General features: G+C 44.6%; 2 protein-coding genes across 2 annotated transcripts in view; both read left to right on the plus strand.

Annotated features, from left to right (window-relative positions):
• Window positions 1-5,191, plus strand: part of mios (missing oocyte, meiosis regulator, homolog) — a 14,559-nt gene extending 9,368 nt beyond the window's left edge. Inside the window, exons 10-12 of the mRNA XM_080541291.1 lie at window positions 30-234; window positions 3,359-3,488; window positions 3,665-5,191. Coding sequence (XP_080397417.1) covers window positions 30-234; window positions 3,359-3,488; window positions 3,665-3,752 — 423 coding nt within the window. The 3' untranslated portion in view covers window positions 3,753-5,191. The remainder of the gene's footprint in view (window positions 1-29; window positions 235-3,358; window positions 3,489-3,664) is intronic.
• Window positions 5,192-6,035: 844 nt separating this feature from the next.
• Window positions 6,036-19,828, plus strand: glcci1b (glucocorticoid induced 1b; the record flags this gene model as incomplete). Its single annotated transcript, XM_080541177.1, has 9 exons — window positions 6,036-6,162; window positions 6,304-6,741; window positions 10,180-10,328; window positions 13,812-13,901; window positions 15,593-15,742; window positions 16,934-17,071; window positions 17,652-17,841; window positions 19,067-19,187; window positions 19,324-19,828. The coding sequence occupies exons 2-9, from the start codon at window positions 6,360-6,362 to the stop codon at window positions 19,826-19,828; spliced, it is 1,725 nt and encodes a 574-aa protein (XP_080397303.1). The 5' UTR covers window positions 6,036-6,162; window positions 6,304-6,359.
• Window positions 19,829-22,579: the final 2,751 nt, after the last annotated feature.

Genomic DNA, 22,579 nt, shown 5'->3' on the forward strand with positions numbered 1-22,579 from the left:
TGATTCTGATTTGTGTGTTCTCCCTGCAGGTGTTTGTGAGCTGTAACTTCTGTGGGAAGTCCATCTCCTACAGCTGCTCCGCCATGCCCCACCAGGGCCGGGGCTTCAGCCAGTACGGTGTCAGCGGCTCGCCCACCAAGTCAAAGGTCACCAGCTGCCCGGGCTGCAGGAAGCCGCTCCCCCGCTGTGCCCTCTGCCTGATGAACATGGGCACGCCTGTGTCCAACTGCCCAGGTACTGATGAACATGGGCACGCCTGTGTCCAACTGCCCAGGTACTTGGCACGGCACGCTGCGTCTACGTTATTTGCATTTCCGACATTTAGCAGACGCTTTTATGCCAAGGCGACTTACAACTAGGGGTGGGACGATTAGAAAATGTCATGTCACGATTATCGTGGGCAAAATAATCGCGATCCACGATATTATCGCGAGAATTAAAAAAAAAAAAAAAAAGAATGCCAATAAAACACACTGTAATCACTTTAACTTAGATTTTGTTGTATTTTTATTGAATCATGTTAATAACATTAACATCATTTTAAAAACATCTTGACAAAAATCCAAATCTTTAATAAAATCTTAAATAAGGTAATGATAAATTATAAGGTATCACTGCATAAATAAAGGAAAAAAATACTGTCAAACAAAGCTTGAACACTGACACTTTTCTGTCATCAAACTGAGTGCTAGCCTTGTGGCTTAGAGACTTGAAAGCTTCAAGATAGGTTAAAGTGCAAAAATGTCAACATGTTCACTTTTTCGGAGAGGTGTGCTCGGAGAGGTGTGAGTATGTGCCCACTGGCACTAAAATGTGCCCACTGGCACTAAACACTCTCTCTGAAGGAACACTAGTTGCAGGTATGCATAGAAGCCTGCGGGCAACCCTGGAAAGGTGAGGCAATGGACACGGGGCCGATGCAGCCATGGTGAGAAGGCTAGCATACGTTAGTGACTGACTGATAAGGCTGACTTGACAGTCACGTTACCCATGCAGGCTGAACAATCGCGCGAGACACATTTCTGTGAGGATATTCGCGCGCGGCTCATGTGAGAAATCTCAATTATATTACTATTTATTTATAACATACGATTATGACATCCTCCCTCTCGCCAGTTTGGGGCAACATAGACTTCTCCCCTGGTGCCACGGATAGGGGTTTCAAGCGGTGGGACAGCAAAGGGATGGTTACTATCGGACATTTATATTATACGGAAATACTACTTTCATTTGACCAATTATGTAAGAAATATGACCTACCACGAAATGAGTTTTTCAGATACCTTCAGATACAAAGTTTTTTTAATAGCCAAAAAGACACTGGCCTCTGTCACCAACCCTCTCCGCTGGAGGAGATAGTCTCTGCTGGAAAGACGAGAGGCATTCTGGGGCTTGGGTATAGAGCACTTTCAAAATATGATAAAGGCAAACCTGCATTTACGCCCAAAGACTGGAATAATGACCTGAACATTAATACTGATGAAGCAACTTGGTCACTAATATGGCAATCGGCAAACGACATCTCAATCTGTAATAGGACGAAGGAAACGCAATTTAGACTACTACAACGTTTGCAGATTACTCCCCAACTTAGACATAAAATGGATCATAACAAATCGGAAATGTGTACAAAGTGTATTACCGAGGTTGGGAGCTTTGTTCATTGTGTTTGGACTTGTAGATATATAGATGATTACTGGAAAGGTATAGTGGATAAAATTCATCTAATTCTAGATGTTACATTGGATAAGGACCCCATGTGTCTATTGTTTGGGTTGCCAGACAAACAACTTAAAAGTATGCATTCCAAAAGACTTCTGTGTATCTTCACTTTTTGTGCAAGGAAAAATATATTGCTGAAATGGATAGACTGCAAACCGCCTACAATAGCTGGATGGCACAAGGTAATTTTTGATATGATTCCTATGGAATATCTGACAGTCTAAGTGTAAGATAAAGACATTCTATAAGATTTGGTCTCCGTTCTTAGATTATATTGGTACCAGACTGGCTGCCATTGTAATGAAAGGTTTGGTGGATTACACTCAAGAAAGTACACAAGACTAATGTGTAACAGATCTACAATGTATGGGTCACAATATTATTTACTGTGCTGGTGTTGTGCTGCCGCTGTGTTTAGGACTGTAAGACATGGATGCTGTCTCCGATGGGGGTGATCACCCCCATATATTATGGCATTTGTTGTGTCATTTTCTTTTCTGTTTATTTCTGATATGTGACATTGCCTCCTCCCCCACTGTTTTTTTGTTTTTGTTTCGTTTTTAAACATTTTCTGTTTATGGACAATGTACTGCATAACAAAGTGCAAAACTAGTTTTCTACTATTAATGGGACAATAACCTCCCCCACGGATACTAGTTGTTGTTGTTATGTCCTGTTGTGTACATGTCTCTGTGAAACTCAATAAAAATATTAACCCCCCCCAAAAAACCCACATAGGTCACATACATTAATACATACAATAAAAACAGACAGACAAAGCAGTGTTTATAAAATGTAGTGCCTATTTCAAAAGTCCAGTCATTTAAAAATAATAATAAAAAAAAAATAAATAAAAAAAAAAAACGATTATGACGATTATTCAACTAATTAAAATTCTCCACGATAAAGTTATCGCGGGTGTTTTTATCGCGATTAACGATAAACACGATAATCGTCCCATCCCTACTTACAACAACCACTGGGGCGGCTGTGGCTCAGTAGATAGAGCCGGCATCTAATGATCGCAAGGTCTGCGGTTCGATCCCCGGCTGGCCACGTGTCGAAGTGTCCTTGAACCCCAAATTGCTCCTCAGCTTTGGAATAAGGCGCTATATAGTCCATTTACAACAAGTACATTTAGTAAGTGATAGTATAGAGGATTCACTTACTATTACTATCAGTAATCATGAGCACAAATCTATGCTAGCACCAGGGGTCATTGGCAGTCGTAATGCTTTTTAACAGTAGAGGAACTGTACAGAGGGGTATTGGAGGGTGAAGAGGTCTTTTGGGAGGGGCAGTCAAGATGTAGACTGAAGTAGATATGGAGATAGACTTCTGTGCAGTGCTCTGACTTCCTCAGGGTGTCTGATACACACACGCACACACCCTGTATACAACTAGGAACGCAAGTGCATACTTGCCTCTGGGTTTGTTGTTTGAGTGTGAAATGCCATTGTATCAACATTAATTTCACTCATGAAAGCAGCGAACTGTAGGCATACTGTTGACTTCTGCTACTTAATATCGCAGGTAATAATGATGATGATGATGATGATGATGATGATGATAGTAAGAGTTGATAAGCTCATGTGTGTTGCCACTTCTATGTTTGTTTTTTTGTTTTTTTTACCAGGCACCGGGAAGTCGGATGAGAAGGTGGACCTAACCCGGGAGAATAAACTAGCTCAGTTCAACAACTGGTTCACCTGGTGTCACAACTGTCGCCATGGCGGCCATGCAGGTCACATGCTCAGCTGGTTCAGGTGAGAACTTAACACTTAACATTTCTGATACCCTATAAAACATTAACTAACATTAACGCCGGGGTAAAGTATCTCAGGCAAGGTTGGGGCTGATGGTGTGAGAGGTGTCTTGTGGTTTGTGCATTTGAATGGTTTCTCTTTCGGTTTGTGTAATGGTTGACCTTTCCTCCCAACAGAGACCACACAGAGTGTCCAGTCTCGGCCTGCACCTGTAAATGCATGCAGCTGGATACAGGGAACGTGGTGCCTTCAGACAGCATCTAGACAAGGCCTTCATAGTTAGGGGTTCACAGCCTGAGTCTAGAGAAGGCCTTCACAGTTACGCCGGGGGGCACACCGGATACCTCTACCTCAGCAGCGCGTGTGTGCGTCATTTAGGCGCTCATGTTAACAGGTTAGCGCAGCCACACAGTGTGAGACGCGCGGCTCAAGCTCTAACCCGTTTAACAATGGGCGCCGAAATGAAACGCACACGCGCTGCTGAGGTAGAGGTGTCCGGTGTGGCCCAGACGTTAGGGGGGGCCCACAGTCCAGGACGCCGGCCTGAAACGCAGTCTCACTACAGCACCAACCGCCACAACCAGGACTGAGCTAGGGTGCTGCCTTTACAGTCCTGGACAGGCTACTTGAATAGCGCTAACACTGTACGCTAAAGTTGGAGTGGAATAAGAAATGTACTGTAACCATTGATAGTCTTGTGATAAGGTATGAGAGATACGATGTGTTACTGACATTTAATGTAATCAACGAACGAATGAATGAATGAAATGATGTAATATAGAGAGGGATTGTTGCTTTCTGCCTTACCAATGACATCGATGGGATTCACCCTGATGGGAAAATATGGTGGTCGTGTTGTAAACGGCCACCTCTGACCTAACCTGAATCAGGATGATCCTTTGATTACTAGCTTAGCTAAACTCACCCATCAGACGTATGATGTGATAATAATAATATGTGCCAAATGCCGATATATTTTAGTTACATTTTAAGACTTATATTTAAGGTCTCTTACTGGGTTACAAAAAAGACCTTGAGATACCTCAGAAAGAAATTGTAAGGGGTAATGAAGGTACCCCAGGTAACAGAATAGTGAACACAATGGCAATCCCCCCCCCCACGCCCCTCACACTCTCTCTCTCTCTCTCTCTCTCTCTCTCTCTCTCTCTCTCTCTCTCTCTCTCTCTCTCTCTCTCTCTCTCTCTCTCTCTCACACACACACACACACACACATTCTCCTTGTTCCTCTTCATCACATTGTACGTATGGTAGGGCTTACAGTCTGTGTAAAAGAGGGGGTGTGGGGGAGGGGGGGAGTTGTCCGTGTATTCACCTCCCCACTCCCGGCCTGTGGTCTATGAAAGTGGCTCGGTGAGAGAGAGAGAAAAAAAAAAAAACAGCAGCTGCTCGGCACTCTGACAAGACCCTCCAGATTGTTCTCCTCATAAAGAACCTCAGCTGCCGGAACACCATTGACTGGAAGAGGAGGGCGAGGGAACAGGGAGCGAGGGCCCTCTGTTCTCTGCTCGCCGGGCCAAAAACACGCCCAAAATATGCATACCACACATCAATCCTCGGGCAGGGGCGCCATCCACAGGGACGGCGATGTGTGTAAGCCGCATTGTAAATGTGTTTTTCTTTTCTGCCACCCCTCCTCTTCTCCCTCCTGCTTGGACTCGAAAAGCATTGTAAATGAGAGGGGCCAGCACCAGAGCTGGCTAAATCACTTAGTCATGGAGGAGGGAGGGAGGGAGGGAGGGAGGGGGGGAGCTACTGTATACTGCTTTCACCAGTGTGTCTCCCAGTGTGGGATGTTTTATAGGTTGACCTTTTGTGAACCGTAATGGAGTGGGGTTGACAAATTGGGAGAGCTGTGTACCGTTTTGAATTAAAAGTAACTTGAATTCCATCATGAAAATGTTTTTGTTTATATGTAAAAACAGATCCGAAGGCAACAGATTAGAACAGTTTTGATGGGTTCTTCATGCTTGCTGAATGACTTAATTAAATGTACTTTAATTTGGATGTTTTAAGAGTTCTCTGTTGTGTAAAACCACTGCCAATCATTCACATTTTCCCCTGGAGATGAAGTAAAACGCAATACTCTATGTAGAGCACATTGAGATCTTTCAGTAATGGGTTAACATGTACAAACAGCTGGGGTTTGCCTTTGAATAAGAAGATAACACACACTACCAACCGAATCCAGCACTTGCTCACATGCCTTTCCTAGGAGTACTGGAAAGTATCAATGCTATTCTGTATCACTTTGTCTTTTATCAAATAATCCTTTTTTTTTTTTTTTTTGCAGCAATCATCATTATGTGTTTGTAAAGAAAAAAAATTCTGATACAAATTAGTTCCAATCTTTACAATACACCAATGAAGCTATTGGCTAAAAGTACAGTCGATAGACCGCATCGGACCAATGAGTAACGTTACTGTACAATCCAGCTGTCCAATCACATGATCAGGATTACAGAGCGTAGCCCGCCCACGTGTATCAACCAGTAGTCTGGCCGATACAACTGTCATTTACAGTGGACATGGAGAGGAGGTAAGGAAGGAGTTGAAGAACTGGGATATTTAGGTGTCTAAATTAAGTTCTTAAACAAAATGCATTTGAAGTTATCGCTCAATATGGACCATGTCGACACGCTTTAGTGTCCTTCAGGTAAGTTTCTCACCACATAATTAATACGTCCCTTCTTTGGCTTCGAGAAGAAACAGCTTGCACAATGAGCTCAAGCCACGAGCTCACTAAAATTAAAAGGAAGTTCATTGCATGTTTATATCATCCATCTCTCTTTTCCAGAAGCGGAGTTCTTACACGTTATTATTCCAAAAGTGATACGAAGCGAGTGAAGCATCATGTCAGCTCCCACCAACTCGCTCCAACAGCAGTCGAGAGTCAGACGAAGCAACGCTGGCTCCCCCGGTCTGTCCAACAGCTGCCGGCTGCACCCCATCCGTGCTCTGGTGCCCTACCAGCTCCTGCGCGGGGGTCAGAGCAGCCCCACACGGGGGTCCCTCTGCGGCGGTCAGAGCAGCCCCACACGGGGGTCCCTCTGCGCTGGAAGCAACAATGGACCGACACATAGCCGTGGCTCCAGCCCCCCCAGCCCGACTCAGGGTCTCGGGTTAGGAGTAAACGGCAACGGGGAACCGAAGCTCGTCGCCAGACAGAGACTATCCCCCGAAAACAGGGGCTCAAACTCACCTGACTGGGGTCCAAATTCACCCATTTGCAGAGGTAAAAGCTTACTCTCATTTTCCACCAGGCACCAGCCATAGGCTATAGGGGCAATTGTCCCTACTCCCTATCTTGCTATGTTATATCATGTATTATGTTTAAATGTATGGATTTTCTTTTACTGTATGTAGTCTAATATGATATTGTGTTGTAATGAACTTGTAAGCCCACCCCCCCATTCAATCACCCCATAACTGTGTAGGGCTCAAGGTTGCTGGGTAAATCCAAAGACATGATTCATACATTGTGCTGTGAAATAACATTTACAGGGGTCAAACAACCAGGAAATTCAACCAGTTATTCTCAAGTTAAGTCAGTCAACAATACTGTTGGTTGGATGTCCTTATCGATAAGGGTGTGTAACCAAAAGGAGAAGTAGGACCAGGTTAGTCATCTCTCCCTGATAACAAGGCTCGTGAAGTGTCCTCTTACTCTGCCTGTCTGCCTGCTTATGTACTATTGACAGGAAAGGGGGAGGAGAACATTGGCAACTAGACACACTTCCAGTGGCAGACGGCCCACACTTACTCTGACTCCTCGGACTCTCCTTGTTAAGCAAACAGGCAGGTGTAGGGTTATGCATATGCTGCCTGTAAACACATCTGGAACAGGCTGTCCACCATTTTGCTTGGATAATGCAGGTCATCGAGGTGTGACATTTCATGTCTGTATTGGCTCAGTCAGCTAGCCAAAGCTGCTGTTGTTCCGTTCAGGTGATAAGGAGATGGACCGGAGGAGAAGATGGGGCTCCAGACGTCTCTAAATCAACTATTTTCAGGGCCTCTAAATCCTGTTTATGTGACAAGCTGTCCTGCCAAATATTGATGTTGCAGCTGGTATTGAGACTGATAATGTTCCCCCCCTCAGCAGCATTATAGTTTTTGGAAGGAGCATTTCTCAGCAAATCCTGGATGCACTATCAAACATGTTATGCACACATTGTAAAGTATGTATGCTAGCATGCTGATATCAAGGATATCTGTAAAACCATTCATTGTTTCAGTCACAGATATGAGACTGCAATCGATCGCGTCAAAACCTGGTGGGGGATTCTGAATCTGCAAAAAATGCTATAGTACACAGCTAGGTATTTTTACTATAATGACCTTCGGCGTTTTACGAGTGCAGGTCATGAATCATCACGCTTCGTACAGCGACAGCCACAACACCCAGGCGTTCTTGATGCCCCCTCGAATCAGCGGAGTACAATGGCGTCCGCCTGTTACCTTTCCCCAAAATGGCAGCCTCCTTGTCTGCGAGCTGCATTGCGGTTATTGTGGGGATGGGGAAACTTTGTGTTTGTGACAATGTTGTGGCATGCCTCGCATTCCTTGGTCCTCAGAGAGGGACGACCTCCGACCCCCTTCAGTGTCAAGTCTCGTAGGTCGTGGTGGATACTTGACCCATTCTTGGATGACAGTGACCTCGGAGTCGAAAACAAGAGAAGCTTCATATGATGTCATCTGCTAGGGGTAGTGTGGTTGGAGACGCACTGCATTGCGACAAGTGGAATTGGTCGAGCGCTGGGAAGCGCACAGGAAATGGGCATTTGGATTGGTATCGTTCATCCATCTTTTGCTTCACACAAATATGGAACTATTTTAATTGGAGCGATTGTCTGTGCAATATGCTGAATGGAGTCGAGAGTGAAATGAACGCAACACGAGAATAAGGTTGTAGGCTACATTTGACTAAGGAGCTGGACAAAGTGGACAGTGGACCGTTTTTATTTCAATGCGTGGGCAGACCAGTGGGCATCTTCCGTCCGGTCAGGGTGTTCAGGGTTGGCATCACTCATCTCATCTCGTGAGTGATGGTGGTGAAAGGGTCACCAGGACAACAGGCCAGCGTGAAGGGCATGGAAAAGGGTGACATTCCACCACATGACCTTTAGGTTCACCACCATGACATCATCCCCACACCAGGCCGTCCCAACAAAGAAACTCCCCCTCCCTGTCAAAGTGCCAGCTGTGCTGAAATGGCCTGCCTCATTGTCACACCTCCCAAACTGCAGAGTAAGAGCAAATAAATTGGAAAACAACCATGTTGTAAAACCATATAGCCTAAATCTGTCAACTTTGGTAGAAATCGGACGTAGTGGACACTTTTGGTGCCTGCACAGAACTGATGTACTGTAATGTCCCCTCCCAAAGAAATGTTTTGAAAGGCTGAATTGAAGTTAAATAGATCGCAGGATGACTTTAAAGATAGACTTTTAGTTTGTGTTACAACATTGACTCATACATCTTGGGATGGGTTACTAGTCACAGTTTGTCTGTCAATAAAATTTCTCCCACATCCTCTTGCAAGTTTATAGTGCCTAAACTATTGAGACAATGGAAAATAACTTGGCCCTAGATTCGCAAGGTGTGTTAGGAGAAATGTTGCTGTACCAATATTTATTGAAATCTACTCCCTTTGTCTCAAATGGTTTGGGGATTTCCACTGTAGGCCAGTCGGATTACTCAGCCATACATTTAAGTTAATTATCTCTCTCGTAGTTGTCTTGGCAAATCATGTAGCCTAGGTGATGTATGGTGGTACAGAAAAGGAGCATTGTGAATGTGCATGTAGGCCTACCTGGGCAAGCCAGAACATAGTGACTGAATGTGTAGATGAAGCGTAGGCTTATCCTTCATAGGATCCACCTTCACTCACCCATTCCCATATCACTTCTCCTTGTACTAGAACACAACAGTACGCATTTCTTCTTCTGTTTGGGCTTTTTACTGTGACTTACTGCAGAATGTTGAGTAAATGCAGGCACTGGTATTGATGTTCATTGTGCTGGGGTTGTTTATGAGTTCTTATGTGGGTGGTGTGTGTTAAACTGTGTTGGCTGGAAGAAGACAGCTCGCATAACATCAGGCCCAACTTCAGTTCAGTCTTTTACTTCAGGCCTGTATATTATCCAGGCCTACTATGAATGAACTACTCTGATACAAGCAGGATGGCTTAAACAACAAAAGGGTCATCATCGGTTAATTGTTTTAAAAGGAAGACCTGAACCAACTCCCATGGTGGCTTCCTGTGCATGCTCACACATTAGATATAGATATAATAGATATGCTTTGATGAAACATCCAGGTGTTACCACAATGCATTGCTGTGAGGTCCCCAATGTGACAGTTGGGCTATGCAAATTGGATTTGCAGAAGGTGTTCTGTTTGTGGAATCATTTTATGGACCACTGGAGATGTAAGGCCAGATAGGTCCCTGTGGCTGTTATTCAAGTGTTTGCTGAGTGATTATTGTGTTTTACGATCAAGTCTAACTCCAACTCACCTCTATCACACCCATCGCTTCGGGCTGTACAACACCCCTCTGCGGTGACTTTATTCACGACAAATGCACGGCCTCGTGCCTTATATCATAAACGTGTATGTGTGTGTGTGTGTGTGTGTGTCTAACCCCTACTCTCCTCTCCCATTCCTGCAGCAGAGAGGTCCAAACTGCAGGTCCGTAGTTCCAGCGCCATCCGCCGGGCATCTTCCTTGGACGCCATTACGGGGCCGTACCTCACGGGCCAGTGGCCCCGCGACTCCCACGGACCCTACCCCTCCTGTATGAAAGACAAAGCCACACAGGTAGCTGGCATGCACTCATACAAGCTAACGGTGCAGATTCCTAGTCAACATGTCCTGAAAAGCAGAAAAAACTGTTTTTTATCCGTCAAGATTTGTTTTCCCCTGAAAGTTTGCTCCAGGCTGAGCTGGCTACTCCGCATTTTAATTTGACCGTGATATTCCTGGGCAGAAGCCGACACATCAACCTCAAAGCAGCCCACAAATCTCATCAACATGACTGATCGTTCAATGGTGTTCTTTTTTTGTTGTTTTGGAATAGGTTTACATTTTTTTTTTTATGGATATGAAAGAATATTGAATATGTAAAATCATGGCAAGTCCATTGACCGTGGCTGCTCTCTCCATCGTAACAGAAGCCTTTTATGTGGCTGAATGAGAACGCCGGGACTCATTTACATGGGGCTTCATCCCTTTAACCCTTTATTCACCTCAAATTTCTTTGTGCGACAGTCTTCGGAAGTGGTGAGTGGGGGGCTGAGGTTGAAGTAGCTGTGAAATAGCGTGAACACCCGTCTGATAATGTGTTGGGGCTGCCTCACGTGGGCTATACTTTCACAATGACAAATTCCCCATGAGTAGTTACTCACTCCTTCCTGTTAACAAGCGATCCCAGTGCCTCAAATGTCTTATAACACACACACACAAACAGCCAAAGCCTGAGACAAAAACGCTCCCCCGGCCCTTTGTTGTGACACATAAGCCCAAGACAGCCTCTCCTCTGAGCTGTAATGCAGCTCCCTCTTTGGAGGTGAAGTTGTTTGCACCTGTCCCCCAGGCTATGGCTGAGGCGAGGAATCCCACTGCTTACCACCTGGCCCTCATGGCTGGCCCGGCCTGCCTTTGTGTGGGAGTGGAGGAGCGGAGGACCATACATATGCTAATCGCTGTTCCAGGATAGGTCTGTCTGCCTTAGGCCCTGTGGTTCTCCAGAACAGAGAGAATGTCTGTATGAAGATTAAACAGACACACACACACACAGAGGCATACACAGACACATAGAGGCATACACTAACACACACACACACGCACACACGCAGTCACGCACACACACACACACACACACACGCACACACACACACACACACACACACACACACACACACACACAAAGACTGCCTTAATCTTCTTTACTTATTCTTTAGATCTATTTTACATAGCAAGTAGACAATATTCATTATCATTCACAATCAAATCAGTTGTTTTCAATTCTCACTCACTTGAAACGTTACACAGTGCTTGTTCACTTTAAGAAGCTTGAAAACAATGTTTTCTCAAAGATATTCATCCATTCCCTACGATGTTCAGCACATTTTAGACGTGATCAAGACAGCAGATATGCTACGTAAGCTCCCAGGAGAGGAAAACATGTTCTCATCAACTCAAAACATGCCAAATGATAACAGTGATCAAGTATTCCATACACTTGCCCTGGCATGTGGGCTACAAACAACAACCGACATGGAATTCCATTGCAATAGTCCTGACATACAGTCAGTTGTTATGTCCTGCTGTGGAAACCCATCAGGGACGTCTACGGATGTTGTTGTCTTTAATACGATCTGGGGTGGGAATCATCGGAGGGGGCGCTGAAGGCGATGCGAAAGTTCCCTTTATCTCAGCAGAGTTTTATCAGACAGAACACCTGGCACGCAGGCCCACAGGCCGGAAGTACAAGCACTAACATGATAAAAAAACTGTCTCAGAGATAAACAAAGGTGGGAGTCCTCCCTGTGAACAGACACTTCATTTGTCTTGAGTTACGTTGATCGTTTAGACAAGCAGCCTGCAGGTTAAACTAACCTTTCTCTTCTTCTTCTCTCTTCTCGTTGTATGCACAGTAAAGTGTATGTACATTTTTTAGCACATTAGCGCATAGCGCATTTTTTGACTTTATTATTGAACTTGGGAACTATGAGTTAATAATTCGAACACCTACCAACCATCTTTCTCTAACTATCCAAGTTTGCAGTTCTAGGACACTTTTCTGGGTCCTCCTGGGATTGTCGGTTGTTGAGGAATACCACTGAGTTCAGCCAGGTTGAATAGTACAGACCACTCCATGGTTACAATACTTCACCCAGTCTCAAGAGGAGAATTGAGTTGCTTTCCAATGACAACCCTCCCAGAACCCTCTCCTCCTGCTAATAAAAGCTGTGCCCTTTTCACTGCATTCTGTATTCGGGTGTGGAGGGATTATGCTATTCAGCAGACTGCAACGTTTTGGCAAACGGCATCAAACAGCACGATCCATTCCATAAGCCATGAGCTAAATGTTAGGCTAAAGGCTAGCTACACATCTGCCGTCCAGCACGGCCCAAGCACAGTGGCCTCTTGTTGAAAAGCACAAGCCCCCTCTTTTAAACCGCTGGCCTTTCTGACGAGGCCCAGTGCCAGCAAGCAGCAGCCTAGTGAAAATGCTTCACTGGTGTTCTTCATTATTCAACGTGTTATGGGGCACATCATAGAGCGGGTCTTGTGCGTAACTTTCGACACACTATAGAGTGTGTTTTGTCTCGGACCGGAGGGTCAGACAGGAGGCAGTCTGAGGACGTTGACATTTCGGACGCTTTAGCCCCTAGTGTGTTGACCACGACCCCTCTGTCTTTTCAGAATTTTGTTTGAGGACCAATGTCACTGTTGATATGCATAATCAAGGGGAAGTGTGTGGTTTCAAACATGCTTTTAGAGGACAAGTTACTGTATGTTTTTTGTTTTTTTTTTGCATTTGATTTACATAACTTTAACGTCTTTCTTGGTTATGTAAAAGTTACATTCATGTGGACAGCACGGTTCTTTATCCTCTCTGGTGGGGAAATGCCTGCCATTTCCCACATAGAATTACCAACAGGAAGTTGAGCTGTGTGTACGTGTAGCCTAGCCTATCTAGCGTCTCTCTGTAGCAGGAGTCACTACACATACATTTTAGACAATGTGGTACCCGGTAATCTCTTACAGTGATCTCTATAGTAATATAAATATTCATTACTGCTATAACCCTTGCAGTAGTATAACTCAAGCATCTGTTTCTGGTTAATCTCTCTGGTGAGCTGTATCCTACTTTCTGGTGTTATTTTCCCAGATGGGACTATTTCTTCCTCATATGATTGTTTCCAGATTGGACAGCTCACTGTGGAACACGCAGGGGTCGGGATTTCCTTCACCCACATCTTTCTTGTCTGTTCATCTGGACAAGTTCTGAAATCGTGTCTCTGTCTTCCTGAATTCCATACAAATTATGGGAACGATGTGGGTGTATTTGTTTTTCCACAGATATGCTGCTGCTTACATTTACGTGTGGTCTTGTGCGTGTGTGTGAGAGGGTCAGAGAGAGAAAGAGAGAAAGCATGGACACTTCCGCGCGTGTGTGTGTGTGTGTGTGTGTGTGTGTGTGTGCACGTGTCTGCCTGCCTTTGTATACATGTACTTACATGCCTGTGTGTGTGTGTGTGTGTGTGTGTGTGTGTGTGTGTGTGTGTGTTTCAGACCCCTGGCCTGTGGATAGAGGAAGGAGGGGAGCTGGGGAGCCCACACCAGCGGTCGGCCTCGTGGGGCAGTGCGGACCACCTCAAAGAGGTAAGACTACCTGGGTCACAGTCAACCTGCCTGGCACAGATAGCCTGTGTGTGTGTGCGTCACACAACCGTTACGCTGTCCTATCGTAACACAATCCGGTAATGTCAACACCCCAACTGTCAGAGAGGAGTTTTTTAAGCTAGACCAGAATAGCTGGTCTGTCACAAAACATCCAGCTAAGAGTTGTATTGTTGACATTTTCCGAGTACTACGGGTACAAAGTGCTTCGGCTCTTCGGATGTGTTTTTTTTCTCTGTCTGGCTTTTGAGGTTCAGCCATTACTCGAGATGTGTTTTATTTGTCAGGATTTGAGGTTAGCCTAAATATTATGCTGCTTGAAGGTTGGGTTTTCTATTCATGCTGCACTGCCTGAGTTAGTGGCTTGCCAGCGACCACACCGAGCCATTAGTCCTTCAGCTCCACACACCACACGCTATATTTAACCTCCCTCTGTACCCTCACATCTCATTGTGGCTGGTTGTTTTGAGAGACGAGGCAGGAACTTGTCTTCAAGGGTGTAGCAGCCATATCAATCCCCCTTCAGCTTGGCCCTGTCGACACCCCTGTGACGGGGATGAACCCTGATAACCTTATCTGCTGCTCCATAAACACTTTACTCCCCGTGCAAACAACCGAACAAAGATACCAGAGGCTTTTGTCTGGCTTTTGCTCAAGAGCAACACAGCAAAAAACAATGGTGTCCAGGCTCCTGAAATGTGCAGCAGGAGGACATTGGATAGCTCGTTCATTCAGATAAACGGTCGAACACTTAATTGAATATCCTCGCGGTGTGTTTACAGGCTACTTTTCATTCTTTGACACAATCCTACTGTGTTACTGGATTCCGTCTGTTGTAACTCGTCTCTAAAGGTACAGCAAAACAGGAAACTTCACCAAAAGAAAGTATAAATTAGCCTATATTAGGTTAATTTGAAAGTACGGTATTTATTTTTATGTTGCGACCAAATCGGTGTCTTTTGACAGATGCCTTAGTCTTCAGAGTCTAAGTACAGCCAGCCTCCGGCCTCTACAGTCAATGGTTTAACCAGAAAGTGCCCTGGTTTTTCCTCATCCTCTCCAACCTCATCTGCACCCTACAGTTTAACCAGAAAGCGCCTTCTTCTTCTTCTTTTTCTCATCTCAATACGGATTGCCTGGACTTGTCATTATTGACTGCGGCACTCTGCTCAAAGCTGTAGTAACTCTAGCCCAGCCCATACTGTACTACTATAAGCCCGTATGGGTGGCATGCGGGGAGGACACCCTATAGAGATACGCTCTTTTCCTTTGTTTACTGTATAGCCAGGACTATAAGATCCACATCACTGACCACACCTCAGTCTGCTGCCTACTGAGCATACAGCTGATTATGTTCTGGTTATACAACCTACGCTATTTGCATTTAGTTAAGATCCTGAATAACCCATTTACTTTACTCATGCTTGGATCATAAATCATAAAAGCCTTTTCTTTACGTCATTGTTTGAGTAGTCCTCTTGATCTGCGGGAGCACTTGAGGGAGTGATTTGTAGACATCTGACCCCGTATGCCCTTGAATTGCATTGTACCCTTTTCTGAAGACATTCTTATTGAATAGTGCCCTGTGTTGTTTTCAGATCATTCATTCAGGTGGCGTTGCCTTGCCCTTGCTGTTGTCTTCCCACCGAGGTAAACCCCTTGTCTCCCTCCAGCAGATTGCTAAACTGCGGCTTCAGCTCCAGCGCAGTAAGCAGGTCAGCCGACAGAGCAAAGACAGAGAGCAGCAGAGCTCACTACAGCAGCCGGGACTGCACCCCACCACCACCACCACCAACACCCCCACCACCACCTGCCAACCTCAGGTGAGTTATTCCCTACGTGCCACCCAGCGCCAACCCTCACCACTGGGTATAGAAGCATGTCATGGCACCCTTTCACAACGGCTGTGGTCACGGTGCACTGAACGGTAGCGTAGCACAGTGCCGTGTCATGAGCACACCACACACCAGAGGAGGCTGGTGGAGGTAGACATCGCAGGACGAGTTCAGAGAATGGAATGAGGAATGGTATCAAATGTGTGTGTGTGGTATCAAACACCATTCCTCATTTCCGTCACATCCATTGCAAATGGCCCGTCCTCCGATTTCTACCTCTACCAGCCTCCCCTGGAGCACACCGTGTCCTACCTCAGATGAAACTCCTGCCATAGGTAACAAAGCTATTAGGCTATTTGGTAGCCAGGGTGCTACCGTCGGCTGTTTCTTCCTCAGCCAACGAACTAGTGGATTACCTCACGACGCAACAATGTGGTTCTGTTGGACGCAGACAAACAATCAGGGTCTCAGGTTTTGTCATTCGGTACATTCGATCCAACATCCGATATGTATAATTAACACATTTCCCTGCATTTCCTGTCACCCGAAATGTGGAGAGCCCAACATTGCAGAACTTAGGTTCAATCAGAAGAGGTGTTATGGAGTTGAATTTGATGGGGGAGGTCTAGTTACAGTACATTGATCGAGGAGGTCTAGTTACTGATTCCCCATTCTGACCAGTGACAGAGAGGAACGAGAGGGCGAGGAGGAGAGGAACGAGAGGGAGAGGAGGAGGGGACGTGTCTGGGCATGCCCAGTTCTGTCTTTGTGTTTGTGGTTCATTTATTAATGGATACTGAGCAACGGTAAAAAACAGAGCACTGTGGGAAAACGAGCATAAACAAAACGCGGTACGGCATATAGATCACAATCTTCATGGTACACTTGTGGTAGATCACAATCGTTGGTCTTAAATCTTCTTGAATATTTAATCTCACGTCAATAACATTGTACGCCTGTGACCTTCCTGTGATATGTTGTGTGAATCTGACAGTTTAAACTGTCGATATGTTCTTTCTTGACATTGCGACACTTTGTTTTGGGTCGCAGGGACCAGGAGACTGGCAGTGTACAGTTACGTTTAAATAGAGTTTTTTTCTTCCCCCGAATAGACTACCTTCTGACTTACTAAATGCTTTTAAAGTACTAACTTAATCCTTGGTGTTCCATGTTTTTCAGTCCAAGGGGGTTTCAACGGCCTTGTCGATTATTCCAGTGCCAAAGTCCTTCATTTCCAGAGTGCCTAGCAGTGTTGAGGGGATCAACCATGAACTGGAGAATGTGTTCATCAGAGAGGACTGGGAGCAGGGCATACAGGTGGGCATGCGCACACACACACACACACACACACACACACACACACACACACATATATTCTCACTCACACTGAATTAAATTGCTGAGAGGTGAGGAGAGTTGTAAATTGTGTGTGATGTGGGGCAGTAAACCTTGGCAGGTCTGCTCTCCCTGAAGCTCACACACACAGACATACACACACACACACACACACACACACAGACACACACACACACACACACACACACACACACCCACACACACACACACACACACACACACACACACACACACACACACACACACACACACACACACACACACGCACACATACACTCCAAACAGATTTACAACCTGCAGTGCACCAAGCCTTCCTTCGGTCCCTCTACTGAATCAGCTGCACCCTACAACCAGAGCAGGAAGGCTCCAAACTATTCAGTCAGCATAGAGCATCGTCATTACTAGCTTTTCTTCTTGCCTTTAACATCATTTAGTTCCACACACATTGTAAAAAAAAACACTAGTGTGCCCTGCTGTCATCCTTGCACACCTCTCACTCTTTCCGTCCCCTCGTCCTCTTCTCTGACCTCTGACCTCTCAGGCCATGGACGTGTTGGATGGCCGCCGCGCCCCCTTCCCACCTCAGCACTATGGCAACAGCGGTGACACGCGCGACACAGACACCCAGGCGCCCTCCAGCGGCGGGTCCAGCCCCTCGCCCCGGCCCTCCTCCCCAGACCCCCTCCACTCCCCGGGGGGGAGCACCTACTCCGCAGAGGAGCTCGACAAAGGTACTGAGAACTACACACACCTCAGCCCAACTACACACACCTCAGCCCATCTACACACACCTCAGCCCATCTACACACACCTCAGCCCATCTACACACACCTCAGCCCATCTACACACACCTCAGCCCATCTACACACACCTCAGCCCATCTACACACACCTCAGCCCATCTACACACACCTCAGCCCATCTACACACACCTCAGCCCATCTACACACACCTCAGCCCATCTACACACACCTCAGCCCATCTACACACACCTCAGCCCATCTACACACACCTCAGCCCATCTACACACACCTCAGCCCATCTACACACACCTCAGCCCATCTACACACACCTCAGCCCATCTACACACACCTCAGCCCATCTACACACACCTCAGCCCATCTACACACACCTCAGCCCATCTACACACACCTCAGCCCATCTACACACACCTCAGCCCATCTACACACACCTCAGCCCATCTACACACACCTCAGCCCAACTACACACACCTCAGCCCATCTACACACACCTCAGCCCATCTACACACACCTCAGCCCATCTACACACACCTCAGCCCATCTACACACACCTCAGCCCATCTACACACACCTCAGCCCATCTACACACACCTCAGCCCAACTACACACACCTCAGCCCATCTACACACACCTCAGCCCAATGCTATCCCCGATAATGACAGTTCACTTCTGAAGGCGATAGGATAAGTAGGAAAAGCACATAGGATGGTCTTCAGCTCACCAGTCTCCACTCAAATGTTATTTCTTATTGCATCTCGCTCCAGTTTAGTGTATACAGTTTAGTTATGACAGTCCCAAGTTTTTAATTTATTTCATGTAACCTTTATTTTGGTAGAGGTCTCTTTTACAAAGGAACCCTGCATACACTACATGTACAACCATAGATCATACAAAATGACACATTATAAAACACAATCAGGAAAAACAATTACATTTTTCAACAGATGTCCTTTGATCAAAATGTAAAATGTCCCATGTCCTTGCACATATCAGGAGATTAGTTGACTGGAATGATGATTTAGATACAGTAGTGAATTGATTAACTAATGAATAGTAAAGTGGTTAATGGCTATGTGTGCTTATGATAGTCATTTTATATGACTTATGCAAATGACATTGGTCACCTCATTTGCTTTTATTGCCTCTGTGGGGGTATTGATTATAATACTGGCTTAATCTGTTATCTCTGGTTTCAGACAGTGGGTGTAACTCTCCCCTTCCCAAGTTTGCCACCTCTCCCAAACCCAACAACAGTTACATGTTCAAACGAGAGCCCCCGGAGGGGTGTGAGAGGGTCAAAGTGTTTGAGGAGATGGTGTAAGTCTTCTCTCTTTTTTTTCATCTGTTGGGAAGTCCAATTAGTTGAACCACATTCATTTTTTCAGTCCACTCTGTGCTGTTTTTGTAATACATTTGAATAAGAGAGACGTTTCCCCTCTCCTTTTCTCCCCAGGTCTGGTAAGTCAAAGGGCTTCCCCCTGTTCTCTTGCCCTGACAAGAACAAGGTGAACTTCATCTCCAGAGGCTCTGCCTTCTGTCCCGTCAAACTCCTCTGCTCCTCCCTCTTCACCTCGGCCTCCTCCCCCGCTGGTCTCCATGGAAACGACTGCACTGGACCCGAGGCGTCCACCCCACCCACTCCACCCGCCTCCACCACTCACTCACCTGACTCCGCCGTCTGGAGCTCCACCATAGGCACAGACGCCACGGTGAAGAGCTCAGACACAGACACAGACACAGGCGTAGGCACAGACACAAGCACAGACAGTCTCACCCCAGACACAGGCCCAAATACACACATAGGCCAAAGCACAGACACAAGCACCGACAGTCTTAGCCCAGATACAGGCCCAAATAAAAACAAAGACATAAGCACAGGGGACGTAGGTGGCCCCACACAACTCCAGGGGCTCTCTGCAGACCCATGCCCGACTACACACATCCTTCTCCTCAGCTAGACCTCAGGCACAGCTCCACAGAAGAGCATGGCTCTTAGTAGGGCCAGGAGTCTTTCCTGGCTGCGTAACCCCACACAAAAACCTAAAAGGCTACTACTAGTCACAGAGTTTGTTACGTAATCAGGAAAAACTCCAGGCACCACTGTATCTCTAACCTTAGCCAATCAGGAGGGCCCATCCTGGCGGTCACTAACCTAGGCTTCTCTTCTGCATGGCAGCAACATTTTGACAGACTTCTATGTTTTCTTTTGCAAGAGGGTAGATACGACTGTTTAATGTAGTGTTCCGTAGCTAACAGTTTTATCGAAATGAATTCAAGAAAACGAGAACATCCAAAAATGTAGCAAGAGGTTTTGAGGAAAAAAAACGTTCAAGCATTCTTAGAATTGTTTATCTAACCAGCTTATTTAGCTGTTCAGTGTCGCAAGCTAATATTTACAGTATGAATAAGCTTTTTAATGAAAGAAAATCATCATGCCTGTTTATATCGCAAAACCATATTGAGACATGCTACAGTAACAATACAACGTTTCACTTTCCCCCTGAATGTTTACACTTATTTCAGGTCTCAATCCAGGTTATGTTCAGTCATGACGAAATGCAAAAGAGAGATGATCTGAAAATGACCAAACAGCCAGCGACAAAGCACAGTCCCCACATAGCCTTGCTTCAGGTCCCCTGAAGGATAAACTCAGGTCATTTGGAATGTACGCATGCATGGACTATGTTGCCTTTCTTTAATGTTCATGACATTACTCCCAAGACATTCCATAGTATTTAAACAAGTCTTTTTCCTGGAGTGGCCGTTTAATAAACTCAAGACTCATCAAATCTAAGGATGTCACAGTTAAAGGTTTTCCATTACAGTTATAGACAATTTAACTTTTGTTCATGAATATGTTCTTTGTAGAGAGTTGCAGGTGCTAAGACACATTCCAGAGATTCTTATTGCATAGCTTTGAGATCAGGTGAAGCTTGGTGGGAACGTTACCTTCCTAAACCATGAAATTGATGACTTACATGTATTCAGGTTTACCCCTAATAAACAGAAAATATAAACTATGAATTTGAAACAGTAAAATGGCTTTATTGATATATAGAAGTTATAGATACCGTCTTGGTCTTGGGTACAAAAAAAAGCAATAATTAAATAAGTATTTGTATTTTTGTCAATATCTGACTCGTCAAAGCACTTAATTCTGAGCAAGATAGTAATTACTATTTAATCATAATTTTAAAAAGAATCAAATATTAAGTGTGCAATTACATCAATTTGTTAAAAATATATATTTTTTAAGTTCAAATATGTTGATGTGATATTTGGTGATGGTTAAAAAGATTTACGCAACTGCGCTTAAAATGTATAATGGAATTAATCTTCAATACATTTGTTAACCCCTTGACAATGATATATTGTAATAGGGTACATTTTAAACGTACATGCTTTCTGATTTGATTTCAAAGTATGAGAAAATGGCTAAACGTTTCCTAACACAATACAAATTAAATGAATATATGCAACACAAGCCACTCCAACGATTAAATGTTTTGTTTGAAACGCTCACCGCTCTCAGACTAGTTTGAATCTTATACTAACATATTTTATTCCCACGTGCACTTTGTGCAGCAAAGTTCAGCAATGTTTGCCAGGTTCGGCACTAATATTTCATTTTGCCTATGTATTTCATGTTTTGTATGTAGACCTCTTGCGTGTTTTTTCAATAAAGTCAACAAAAATCCTGGGTTTGTGTTGGTGTGCTTTCTTCCCCCAAGGGTCTATAGGTAGAGTTATTACTATCAGTATTACCAGTGCTCCGTCATCCTGGCTATGTACAGTATGACTATATGTTTTGAAGGAAAGCAACATTGCTCTTAAATTGTACTTGGTTGACAAAAGATGTCTATAGTGGCAAAACTGACGCAAAACGTATGCAAATCCAAGCAACTGGTAACGGGTGAAATTACCACAGCACTGGATTGTTGTCTTGCCTGAGCTAAACAAATGATAAAGTAAAAACAATCAACTGTATAACAAGTGTATTTTTTTGATGGTGCAAAAACGAGTGCACAATTATGGTACAGAGAATGACGTCTGTGAATACTATGAATATAGGCTATAGTTACTGGGGAAATGCTGGTGGTGGCATTGGATTATCTTTCAATGGACTTCACAGCAAAGGACATAAAAGCAAACCTATATACATGGTAATATTGCAATGATCACAAAAGCTTGAACATAAACAATATCACTACTTTATTTGAATACATTTCGCATTAGCCAGTCCCACAATAAAATACAAATGCACACAGTTCATCAGCATTTAAGAATTGGTTGATGGATAAAGATAGATAACGTCCTCTAACTTGTTGCTTACTGGTTTAAGGCATGTGTACTTTGTCTTTTGTATGCATCGTGTTATTAGTCATCTATTGACAAATTAGATAAGATCCCCAAAAGGATCAAATTAACCCTTTCTTAAAATGATATATTTTGAATATTTGTTATAGGCATGTTTCTTTCTCTTACATGAAGTAGGTTCGGTTCGGCAAGCAATAAAATATTGTCTGGTACCTGAAAGTGCAGCTAAGTTTGTAGACATAGGATGCATCTCCAATACTAGCAATAAACCATAATCAATAACATATTGTGCATAACACCACACAGAAGACAATGTAAAATACATCAAGCATGCAATAATAAGTAAAAACAGATACAAACTGTACCCCATCATACAGGCCTAATGATGAAAT

Source organism: Nansenia antarctica (genome assembly GCF_963989245.1).
Source record: "Nansenia antarctica genome assembly, chromosome: 10".
In the NCBI taxonomy this organism is placed as follows: Eukaryota; Metazoa; Chordata; class Actinopteri; order Argentiniformes; family Microstomatidae; genus Nansenia; species Nansenia antarctica.